Genomic DNA, 13,436 nt, shown 5'->3' with positions numbered 1-13,436 from the left:
AGTCCAGCACTTTCACCCTACTAGTTACCTTACCCACTCGATGTCTTATGGTGAATTCTATTATTTGGTGATCACTGTCCCCCAGGTGACCACCGATCTGTAGGTCTCCTACCATGCCATCCCCCATTGACAATACCAGGTCCAGTAAGGCATTCCCCCTAGTGGGAATATTTAGAAATTTCCCATATACAGAATCTAATTATGTGGGGGTGGGAGGGCGTCATCTTATAATAAGGTTCATCTGCTATTCAAGTAAATAAGGCACTTATGTCAATGGAAGATTTGAATCTACTTCAATACAGCCAGGATATCAAGTTTTGAGTGTATGAGGAGATCACTTGACAAATCTAAGAACCAGAAAGAACAGTTTTGTTATTGGTTTAATAGATGGAATGAGAAATAACACAGCTATTAGAGTTTTGCATGCAGAATTAGAGCATGCTTTCAAGGTTCTCTACCAGCATGATTCTTTATTTTTCCTATGATAAAGAAGTTGGACAAATTTAAGAAGCACACCACACAGTGCAAAGACCTGGGGAATGCTGTGTGCACTGAGATCCTTCCAAGTCATATTAACTTATAAAAATGCATGTGTTTTATGAATGAAAGACAGCATTTTCAGAAATGGTCAGCACTAACTCTAAAGTCAATATCGAAATCCTACTGAGTTAGACCAAAACTGATCTGTTTCATGTGTAATTGGCAAAATATCTTTAAGTCAATTAGAACTGGCACATGCTAAACAAAATACTAATATTTATGGCAGTTTACTTTTATGACTATGTCATTGCAATACAAAATGTCCGAACCACAATGAACTCAACACACACCCTACCTTTCTATTTCAAACCACATACATTTCAATAAAATTATATTGTAGCTACTTATACAATATTTTAAAATATGAATGCTTGCAATTTGAATACATACTTAAGCCAGATTTTCAGAGGTGATGAATACCTAAGAGCCCTTTATAAGTAATATGGGCTTAGAAGAAAGAGAAAAAAACCCCAAACCCTATTTAGATGCCAAATTCAGTGTTCATATGGTAAAATGCTGGCCTGAAATCTGAATACATTGACTCATTATGCTCTACTAATGGAAACAAATCAACCTTTAAAGATAGGTAAACTGCAGTAATATCTTCCATTTATTCTCAATCTTTCAAAATGCTAAATCATTTAGCATAGACATCAAATATATTCTTTTTACTCAAATGCATGAAACATTGATTTTCCATCTTGAAAATAGCACATGATTTGCACTAACCTTCAGGATCAAGGAGTTTCTCAATACCCAAGTGCCGTTTAGCTACATTGAATGCATGGTCTAATCGTTGTATCACTGACTGTTGGGAAGCCAAACTGTTCCAATCAAACAGATCTGGTCTAAAAAAAAAGAAAGAAAAGAATGATGATGTGACTGATAAAAAAGAGCAATCAAACAACCCCTGTCCACCCTGTTATTTGATTTAATTCTAGATCATTTCCATCCAAAACAGCAGATAATATATTTTATGTAAAAATGCATATTTCTCAGATGAATAAAAAGCTCTAAATCTAGCCAAGGAATTCAGCTGATATTGGTGAAGCACTAAAGTATAAGTTAAATTTTTCATAAACAGAGGCAGAACCATCATGGTGGAATTACAACTTAGATATACAAACTGGAACATTGTATTATCTGTGTTACTATTTGCAATGTAAGTAATTTTAAGAATTTACGATACTTGACATTTCAGGTAAAAGTTACCCATAAGGAAATCTGAATTTGTTATAAGGCACTCTGAAAATGTAATCACGTATACTGGAGTTTAATCAATATGCATACAATCTTGGGGAAAGCACTGACATTATTGGGGAGCGAAGGATTTTTTTGGTAATATCTTTTATTGAAACAACTACTTATTTGTTTTTGGATACAGAAAATGTTGTGACTGAGTTCTAATATGTGATTTTACATGGGAATAAAACAAGTAGGTTATCTACTCATATTAAAAGGTTATGATAATGTATGACATATGTATTTTATTATTTAGTAAATAAAAAAAAAAAACCTTTGAAATGTACATCTCCAAATTAGAATCCATAGAAATGGCTTGTATTTTATCAGCATCTTGTAATACACTGAAATGGTCTCAGGAGACCAGAGGAATGATATGCTATTCATGTATTAGTTTTCCCAGTTACACTGTTCCCTTGCACTTGGATTTGTTCTGGGGAGAAAGAAGCAATTTTCATAGTCATAATTACATTATTTCTTAGTAACTGCATTGTAAATTTCTCTGCTGTGTTTGACTTCCATAGGCAGAAGTTTTAAACTGTCAATTAGGAGCAAAGACAATGACATTCCCTCTGGGACCAGAAAGACACTAACACCTACAGGAAAGGCAAGGAGAATAAGCACAAAGAATGTGGCATGTAAAACACTGTGTCTATTCCTAAGACACAAAAGGGATCACTTTAAAAATTAAGCTGTTTTGCTAAAATAAAATCTCATCTTATATGCACAAGCATGCTTCATATTTTGAATGTGCTTTTAATTGTGGTATTTACATCCCAATATAACTGGTTTGACAATCAATACAACCTTTAAGTAAACACAAAATAGGCGCCAACTTTGTTCTTTTTCTGCAGACATAATGCCCCATCCCAAAATGGTGTTTTACTTTTAACTTGGCATGTACCCATGCCAAGTCCCGTGCATGGCCAAAAGAGGCTGCACATTACTTCAACCCATCTCTGCAGCATCTGTAAAGATTGGGCGTTTTAGGTGGGCCTTTTTGGCACTTTTATCTAATAGCTACTTGCTAATTGATTGAATCAGCCTTAGTTAAAAGTGCCAGAAAGCTCTGCTGAAGCACCTGATCTTTACAGACACTGCAGAGCCCAGTTGAAGTAACACACTGCTTCTTCCAGTAAAATGCATTTTTGTTTTTTTCTTAACATCTGCAAGCATGACTTCATGGGTGCTGAACATCTGCTTATTTTTTTCAGTGGGTGCTTGAGCCCTGGAGCACCCACGGAGTCAGCACCTATGAAACACAGACCTAATTACTTCTTACCACTGTGTCTCTTTCAAAATATAAGATTTCATGCCTTACAAAAGTTTAACAAAAAAGACTTGATGATTACAACAATATTGGGACTGTATCAAGATGTCGGCATTTAACTTACTCGTACATCTATAGCCACCACTAGAGTCTCTGAACTTCTTGAAGGCCTTGTATTAGAAATAAATGACATTATTGTGTTGTAAAAGATTAATCGCATGGGCAAGGCTTTCAGCAGCAGAAAAATAAAGATTGAAACTAAAGAATGCAAGATACTTTTCTCCCAAAATAAATTTTTAAAAGAATTTGTTATGACATTTTAAGTATATCTGTTCAAGTGTGTGTTGTTTCAAGTAGCATAATTTAAATGCAACTGTTAGCTAATAAATACATAGGTTCTTAAACGGTGTAATGTACTCTTTCCTAAATAGTAATGTTGCTTCTGGGAAACTTCTAGAAAAAGAGAATAATTCTGTACAGCTTTTGTTGTTTGTGTTTTTTTAAAGGATGATGTACTGTCATATCATTTCAGTGTGGAAGTCATCTTATACACAAAGTAATCTCATGAATGTTCAGTCATATCCAGCTTCTAAGTTGTGCATGCCAGGTGATAATTTTGAATTTGCCCAGACTCTAGTATCCTGTCTCTTTCTGTCAAGAAGGATTGACGTTTTTAAACAGGAGGACGACAAAAAGGTCATTGATTTTTTTACTCTTTCAGATAGACTTGTATCTTAATGGATCAATATATGCTCAAGAAGTGCAGGAAAAAACAAGGCTATATTATAGGACTTAATGTTTGCTGTTAGGGTGACTGTATTTGGGTCTTGGGGAACACTGGATTTGCAGCTGAATAAAAGGCTTTAGTCTGTGTCGTAGCAAAGCTGCTGACCACAAGGCAGAATGAGATATTAAAAGTAACATTGCAAAACACTTAGGCAAGCATTTTTCTAACAATGGAGTAGCGTTGTAAAGTATAGAGCCCATTGTATAAAAGAACGGGATGCTGCCCACCAGCTATCATCAGCAGATAAAGCAGAAGCAAGACCTTGGAGATGGTGCTGAAATCAGCAAGAAACGGCAAGTGACTGGGAGAAGTCAGGTTCACAGTCTTAAGCATGCGCTCATAGCAAAAAGGCATGTAAATGAATGAAATGCATAGGCAATTCCATGCTAGTGAAGTAAACAGTAAACAGAGGCGGAGCTTGAGAAAGGAGAAGGGATGGGTGGAACAAAGGAGGGGCAAAGGTGGAGTAAACGTTAACGAGCATGAACCAAGGCGTATGTAATATGAAAAGAACTAACGTTCATGACAGGTCCCCGGTTTGTTGTTTTTTTGGGACCTTTGCCCAAAGCTGTCTCCATTCTGAATAAAGCTGTTGCGAGCAATGTGTGCTGGTGTTTGCTCCCTGAGTAACTGAATCCATGGGCAACTGGATTGTCATCTCCCAAGTCGTTCGGTGCCACATGGAGTTGGGGTCTAACATTTTTTGTGCTGATCTGCTGGATTGTAACCATACAGCCAGCATCTACCCCCAAACAGTTTTTAAAAAACAAATTACATGCAATGTACATGAGAAAAAAAACACCATGAGAGAATACTACCTCAGGGTGGTACTAAGACTTTCTAATAGGCCACTGACTGGATGGGGAACTTGGGAGAAACAGGGTTTTTTTATATTATCAACAGTAAAATGGATGGAAGTAGAGAAAGGGGACCTCTTAATTCTAATTTGATTAGACAATACATAGAGGCATCCATTTTGTCCTGCAAAAATAGGATTGTCTTTCAAAAACACAAAGCTTAAAACCTCAAACAAACAAGAAGAAAAAAACTGGTGGGAGACTTTAAAAAACGGTTCTCCTCATCTAAAAAAATGACTTAATTTTTCAGGTTTCTTCTCTGTCAAGAAACAAGTAAGTGACCCCAGCTCTAGGATATGCATATCTGAATGGCAGTTTGAGGTGTCAGCTTTTCAGTATGATGTCTTTTTGACACCTAATGGGTCTACATTCAAAGACTGATGCTGTCAAGCACAATCCCCAGGGTCATTACGGGATAAGATTTTAAAATGTGCTTGCATGAGGCAAGTAATGTTATGGAAACAAAATAAAATAGCAATGCCATTACCAGATACACTTGACTTATTAAGACATTAAAATACGAGGATTTGTAGCTTCAAGGGGCAGTAGAAGATAAAAAGCATAAAGGAGCATCTTTGATCCACACCTTGGCTAGGGACAGACATTACACACAAACTGGTTTAAGTAATCGGAAACTGATTTAAACCCATTTACTGTTCCTGTTACTGGTTCAGCTGGTACAGGTTCAACTGGTACAAAGCAAGGTAAAATATCCTCACAAGTTCTCTGCTTGATATATTTCCAAAAGCATGCAATCATCAGCAGGGATGCAGTTGACAACACTCACCTACACTTTGAATCCTACCAGCTTCCAGGAAAATGTATATTTGGGAAATTAAGCTGGACAGAAATGAGATCCAGGTATCTCCAGCCATGGATGGCTTGGACTTCAGAAGACTACATATGGGTGGGAAATGTTACTGTAGAACTCCATCTACTCTAATTTAAAATGGAGGGGAACTTGGGCCAGGTTTGGCCAAAAGCCATATTTGTCTCCCAACAGGCCCCTTGCTGGAAGCAGAGAACCATCTGCTGGAAAGGATCCAACCAACTCCAAGCCTCTACAGGAAAAAACACAGCCCTAACAAAGGACATGATTACATGAGATCTTACACGTTAGAGTAAGCAAGAGCTAATTCTTAGGACTGCTCAGGGGTTGTTATATGTTACCTTACATATGTGTTAAAATTTCTTAGAACAGGAGGGTCTACATATTACAGAAGGAAAACATGAGCTAAGGGCCTTCTGAGTGGCTCAGAGAATCTTCTTCCAGTAAGGATGAACCCTAAGGCCAGGTACAGACATTACATTTTACTGGTAAAAATGATCAGAAAACTAGTCTATACCCATAAGAGAACAGAAGTTAGGCATACAAAACTTATAGAAAACTATGTAACTTAGATTGATTCCACCCCACGCTTTTTGAATGTCTGTACATAGCCTAACTGGTTTAGTGAAGCTTATGTTGCAGTCACATTAGACCAACAGGCCCAAGACCAGTACTGAGAATACTTCCAGCATGCTAGATGAACCATCCACTCCCAGGTGAACGCTCTGTCTTCCCTCTAGAGTGGCAGCAGGGGCAGCTGGCAGAGCCCTAGACATAAGGATGCCCCCCCGCACATTTCTGGTTTATTCCTTCCACTGGGGCTCACCCCCTCTACCCCTGCCACTTGAAGCTCCCTCCTCACCCGTAGGGTTGTCTCCTTAACCCCCACCTTTTGGGGCCCCATCCTCTGCCTCAGAGCTTTCCCCCTTTTTCCCTCCCTGCTCCTCTTGCTTCCCCAGCACTTACAACTCACCTCCCACATGTCCCCTGGCTCAACTGTGGCGGGTGGCACTGTCCCAGAGGAGAAGGCAGGGAAGGGGAACCTGCCTGGCAGCCTGCCCAGCCACTGCTTCCACTGCTTTCTGGGCTGAACCCAGCCCAGAGACTGCCAGAAGCCCAGCCGCGGCAAGTGGGTTCCCCTTCCCTGCTTGCTTCCCTGGGATAGTGCCAGGAGCCACAAGTGAGCTGGGGGGACACAGGGGGGCAGGAGAGATCTGGGCTGAGTGGGGGCCCATCCAGGGCAGCAGAGGATGGTGAGCTGGTTTGGCGGGGGAGGGGAGGAGGGTGGGCCCGATCTGGGCCAGCAGGGAGAAGGCAGGCCAAATCAGGAGGGTAGGGCAGTGACATGGGCCCAATCCAAGCCAGGGGGTACCCAGGGGCTAGCAGAGTCCCAATCGGGGGCCCTACACTGCCCCAGGGAGTGAGACAGGCAGACACAGAGCTAACTTGGCTCCTAGCCACATGCTTGCTACTTCTTTGGTCATTCCTCACAGTCATGAGTAATTGTCTTCCATGACTGTCTTATCTGTGGGTCAGAGCAGTGCACATCACAGGGGTCCATAATGTGCAGACGCTCAAAACACGTGCTAACTTTAACACCAACTGCTATTTCTTAACATTAGCACAAGTTTATTGTTATGTGTAACTACACCTTCAGTCTGCGTTAAGATTAACTAGTGCTAATGAGCAGTCACATGTTCAGGTTTAACACACTAATGTGCACTGCTCTGACCTGCTACGAGAGGGCTGGTAAGCAGGGATGAGGCTTGGGGCTACAAGTCTGCCCTGTGCCTGCCTTGCTCACTGGTTCTCTAACCACAATATAGACCAGGCAGGAAGGGGAGCATGCCACTTGGATCACTCCCTCTGCCCCCCAAGTCACCCCACTGCCCCCCCCCATCAACTCCTGGATCTCCCTTCCGTCTCACAATTGGCCCTTCCACCCCCAGATTGCTGCCCTGCCACTTCAATTAACCCAAAAGCAGTGGCAGCAGCACTGGTGGGTTGGGGGATTACCCCTAGCTGTCTGCTCCTGGACTCCCTGCAACCTGTGCTACCCCAACAAACTGGAATACAGCCCCCATCAGGCCCTGCAGCTGCCTGACAGCACTTTGCTTGCATGGGTGGCATGATCTGCAGGGACCCCAGGAGCAGGCAGGGACCTCCACTACACACAGGCTGATTAGCACAGCAGAGAAGTGATCAGGGGATAGATATTTAGGTGGTTTAGGGGTTGGGGGGGAATCTTAGGGAGGATCTTTACCAAACACTGTGAAAAAAAATAATAATTCAAAAATCAGAAAAAAACATAGTAGGAATAAACAATGAATATAGAAAGTAAAAAAAAAAATCCAGTTTAAAAACACTAAGAGGAAGAAAATAACCAGCAAAATGTGCATATACTTCTATTTTGCTTCTTTATCCACTAGGAATATGGTCAGGGTAATCTATAAGGTTCTTCCACATAGGGCATAAAATAAAATTTAAAAAATCTTCATTCTCCAAGGTGCTTATGGCAGTTAAACTTGAAGAGCTGATGGATTCTGCTTAACAATAGTCTCGAAAAGTAAAATTGCTCTTGAAAACAGAATGAAACAAATTTGTTACCCCAAATGTTGAATATTTTAATAAAATAAGTCAGAGTGGCTATACCCTTTATTCCCAGCCACAAAAACAAAATGAAATAAATGAATATTTATAGAGAAATAGTTTCATTTAGTTTGTTTCATGAATTATAATGACTGATTTCTGGATACTTTCAGTGTTAAAAGTGACTTGGACATATCTCATTTTAAGTCACTTAGTAACAGTTCCTAATTCGAATGAGTGATACTCATTTATCAGACAATGAGGACAAAAAAATTAGTTAATCAAAAGCATCTGGAGGAAAAGAGGAAATTCTGTCCAGAATGAAGACCCCACCTCACTGACCTCAAAGAATGACTGTTTTTCATATACTGAGCCAGTCTTAATATTTATTTATTCATTTACAAAAGTCCTTTATTCTGGGAACCACTGTGATCTTAGTTTGATAAAGCTTTCAATAAAAATGTCCATTACCAACACTGAATATATAAACCTTTTTGCAGAAAAAAAAAGGATTCCAAGTATTTTAATCAGCTTAAGTCTCCATCTGGGGTTATAGAATATTTTGAGCCACAACCAACACAGCAAAACATCTCTTTGTGTCATTCTAGAGACTGAGATTTCCTATCCAGTGGGGTGGATAAAAGCTAATACACAATTGGGACAAACAAGTTGTTGTGCACTGTTGAAAAGATTGTTGTGGTTTTAATTGTGTCACTTGCACCCTATCAGTTAAAACAAACCAAAACCTGTAAGATTAAAAGGCAGTGGGGTAGCCAAAGTAACATGTGAGAGTAAAAACAATTCCCATACCTCTTTATTTCATTTTTTCTCTTGCCTTTACTTCTGTTTTCCCTTTAGCTTCCCAAAGGCAAGCCTTCCTCTTCTTTCCCAAGCTCATTTCTAGGTTACATGCACCTTTTAAAAAAAAAAAAAGAAAACAAAAAACCAATATTCCTTCTCCCCCCATCTGCCACCCTGAAGCAGAGGCAGCTGCAGTGAAACGCTGCTTTCTTGCTTTCTAAAGCAAGAGTCTGGCTTGAGTTCAGGCATTTTAAAGAAGCAGGTGTGCAGGAAGCTAATAAATGCCTCTTGCATTCACTTAAATTCCTGATTAAAAGTATTGGCTGGGCCAGAGAAAGCCTGGGACTAGGGATATAACATAAAAGGCAGATATTCCTTTAAAAGCTACTTTGAGAGACTTCACTGAAGGGACAGAAAGCCTATGTTACCTGAGTTTAATTGAGGAATCAGAGGAAATGAAGTGGCATGGAAATATTGTTGAGTAAGCTGCTTATGTGGCATTGAGCCATAAGTGGTGCGGGGAAAGGGTGCCACGATTTTAAAGATCTTGTCCTATTCCTCCCTTCCCTCTACCCCCATCAAAGAAAAGATAATTATCTTTATGCTGCCAGGAAGACTGTGTTTCTTCACAGAGCTTGTCCGTTGGCTATGCAATATCAAGCAAACCAAACTGTTCAAGAAAACATATCTGCTAGATCTTTAGCCTCTGATTCAGGAAACATGCATCTCAGGATAATTCACATGCCCTTGTAGCACTAGAAAGTACCCTGAAAATAGAACATCAGCATATCTGTCTCTCTACACGGATTCAAAGGACAGCAACAGTGCAATAGCCTGTTAAGTAGAGACAAAGTGTCAGAAAAGAGAAAGAGATTATACATATGGGAACCTTTCCTCTAAGAAGCCTCTTGAAAACTAACTAGAGAATGGGGTATGAGAAACATCTGCTGAGCACAGAGCAGCTCACAGTTAGGAGAAAAGGGAGGAATTAAGAGATCATATTAGAGATGGCAAGTAGTTTAAGGGTTGACACCCCAGTGCATCGAGGTGTTTGCTAAAAGAATTCTGCTACTTACAAGGCCCTTCTAATTTTTTCTGACTCCTGAAAGAGGCAGTCAGATATCAAAACACCCTCAGCATGATTCTGTTCTATGACACAATTTATAAAATTTAATTTATAAATTAATTTATAAAAAGGTCCACAAGGCAGAGAAGACTTATGAAATAGCCAGGATGGCCTAGCTCAGTCCTGAAACATTCACTTCACCCTGGGTGATTCATTTATTTTTAACGTCTGATTGAGCCCGTGAACAGTCATTACACTCGCAGAGCTATACATGCCCTTGTAATGCTACCAGAAGAAAGTGTACAGATGTGCACTTTACTCATAGTGCTACAGAAATGCTCCTGGATAAAACTGGACCTTTTCTGTAATGCTAACTTTCTGGGGGGTTTTTAACACCACATGTTATGTCTCCACTGTTACATGTAGCATCTTTTGCCCCACCAGCATCCCAAATTGGTGCGCTCCACACACCCCTACCCTCACCAAGCACAGAGAAAAAGAGAGGCAGAGCAGCTAGCTCCATGACAACTTGAAGCCAGTGTAGATTTGCACATTATAGAATACCAAAGCATACACACAAATATATGTGATAGGGGACTGCCTTCCCAGTCCTCAGTCCTGGGTGGGCTGCAGCTCTGTTCCCTGCATCTGATAACATCCTTAATTTTTCATGTCTTTGTGATAAAGTATTTAGCAGAATTGACAGATTCTTTGGAATCTGGCAGGGCTGTGCCATGAGCACTTCTGCTACAGCCTCAAACTTACAATCTTTGGGCTGTCAACTCTGTACCTTTATCAGACGGGAGCTGGGGTGGTGTGGGCACTAAACTGATGTATATATGCTATGTGCATACATATGTATGTGTGTATTTGTGCATATGTATGTAAGTGTGTACTATATATATATATGTACACACACACACACATATATATATATATATATATATGTACACACTCACATATATCTATCTATCCATCTATCTATATATTTATCTATCATAGATAGATATAGATATATGTGAGTCCATACATATATGTATATGTATCTGTCAATAGATAGATAGATACATAGCTATATCTATTTATCTATCTATAGATATATCTCTCTATCTATATAGATCTATATATATATCTATATATATAAATAGAGCACAGACTTCTGTGAGCTGAAGTTCACTTCTTCAAATGCAGGGAACAGAGCTACCACCCCGCAAGGGTTGGGGAGGCAATCCCCTATCATTCAATGGCTAGAGAGCATATCTTTCTGGTGACTTTGTAGCACTCAAGCTTGGGGGCTCTGGAACATAGGTATGCCCTGTCTAGCACTGTATTCTATAGCACTACAAAGTATTGTGCACACTTGTGGTGCTACAAAGGTATGTCTGTCCATGCCCTGGGATATATTATCAATTATGATAAAGGGTGAACAAGAGGACTTTATATTTATTATATGATGACCTCAAATAATTTTATCAAAATATTTGAGTCTGGAGATATTTAAAAAGGGAGGCTACGTCAAAATGAAGAAGGTAGTTAGACAGAAGGTAAAAAGGGCCCCTGAGGCAGTGAAGAATGTGCACGGGAACTGCTGAAGAACACCATATTGAAGGCACAGAGCAAATGCAGGCTGGAAATATAAAATAATAATAAAAATGGAAAGTGGACCAAAAGAAAGCCAGCATGGTTTAATGCAAGAGTTGTAGAGGCATTAAGTACTAAAAAGGATTTTTTTTTTTCAAAAAGTGGAAGTTAAATCCTTATGAGGCAAATAAAAAAGAGCATAAACTCTGACAAATCAAATATAAAACTAATAAGAGAATCTAAGAAATAATTTGAGGAGAAACTCGCTAGAGACACAAAAGGTAACAATACCATTTTATTTTAAGTACCAGTACATGAAAAGCCAAATACCTGCTAGGTAGTCAGTTGCTGTGGAAGATGTTAGGGAAATTACCCATCTAGGGACAAGTCAATGGAGCTGACCCAAATTGAGGTTTCAATAGATAAGGTTGTAGAGGAAACTGATAAACTAAACAGTAGCAAATCACCAGGACCTGATGGCATTCACTGTAGGGTCCTGAAGGAGCAAGCTCAGATCAGAAATTGCTGAACTCCTAACTGTAGTTAGCAACCTATCACTAAAAACAGCTTCAGTACCAGAGGACCAGAGGGTTGCCAATGTGATTCCCATATATTAAAAAGGTTCTAGAGGGGATGTAGGGAATGTCTACTTGTGGATTAGAAATTGGCTCAAAGATAAAAAGCAAAGAATTAGTATAAATAGTAAGTATTCAGATTGGAAAGAAGTGAACAGCAGGGTCTCCTAGGGATCTGTGTAACTTGTACAGTACCTACACTATGATGGGCTCTCCATTACCTGTTATGACACAGGAAAGAGATCTGGGAGTTGTTGTGGACAGTTTTCTAAAAAACATCAGCTCAGTGCTCAGCAGCCACCAAAAAGGCAAACAAAATGTTAAGGATTATTAAGAAAAAAAAAGGAAACTACTGTCATGCCTCTTCATAAGTCCATGGCGCTTCCACACCTTGAATAGTGTGCCCAGTTCTGGTCTCCTCACTCAAAAAGGCTACAGAATTTGAGAGGATACAGAGAAGGGTAACAAGAATAATTAGTGGTATGCAGAAGCTTTCATATTAGGAGAGAATAAAGAGGCCGGGCCTATTCAGTTTAGAAAAGAAATGGTTGAGGGGAGCAATGATAAGGGTTCACAAAACACTAAATTTTTTTTGTGAAAGAAAAATGGAAGAAAAAGTAAATAGGGACTTAATACTTAATGGGCACTTCTACATGTTCATTAATGCAATTATGGCGCATTAAGTTTAGTACCTGGTTTTTTGATGATGTTAATGTGAATTAGACTACATCTATTGTGCATTAGCACAGGCATTGCTCACCATGTTAAGGCACAGTAGAATTAGTCTTCTGTGCATTAGGCATCTTGTGTAGATGTGCCCACTCTCTCTCACAAGATCTAGGGATCACAAAATAGAACTAGTAGGTAGTAAGTTTAAAACTAACAAAAGGAAGTTCTTTTTCACATGGCATATAACTGAAGGGTGAGATTCATTGCCACCAGATGTTGTGGAAGCTGACATTTTAGACAGATTGAAAAAAGGGATTGGAGGAAATTCTTGGATGAAAAGGGCCTCAAGTAGCTATTGAGCACAAGAGGATACAGTCTCTGAATGAGAACTTCTTAGACCTTAAATACTGAAGGCTACAAGCGAGACAAACAGTGGAAAAAATCCTGGTCATACCTAGTTCCTTCTCCCTTTCAGCACCCACTCTCTGCCACTGTGTTCACAGCATGTTGGGTTAAATGGATACAGTCTGACCAGGTAAATAACATTTCTTATGTTTTTGTGCTCTTATGCCCCCCTTGAGACAGATAATGATTATGCACTTATTCATTTAAGTAAAAGAAAGCTACATG

The 13,436-nt window shown here is 39.6% G+C and overlaps 1 protein-coding gene across 10 annotated transcripts in view; it reads right to left on the bottom strand.

Moving 5' to 3' along the window:
- DMD (dystrophin) overlaps nucleotides 1–13,436 on the bottom strand; it is a 2,172,325-nt gene that overhangs the window by 1,496,391 nt on the left and 662,498 nt on the right. For all 10 annotated transcript variants that reach the window (XM_059720821.1, XM_059720816.1, XM_059720817.1 and 7 more), the window contains one exon: nucleotides 1,270–1,388. In XM_059720821.1, coding sequence (XP_059576804.1) covers nucleotides 1,270–1,388 — 119 coding nt within the window. The remainder of the gene's footprint in view (nucleotides 1–1,269; nucleotides 1,389–13,436) is intronic.

Source organism: Alligator mississippiensis, chromosome 1 (assembly GCF_030867095.1).
Source record: "Alligator mississippiensis isolate rAllMis1 chromosome 1, rAllMis1, whole genome shotgun sequence".
Lineage (NCBI taxonomy): Eukaryota > Metazoa > Chordata > Crocodylia > Alligatoridae > Alligator > Alligator mississippiensis.
This window is presented reverse-complemented; position numbering and strand designations above follow the sequence as displayed.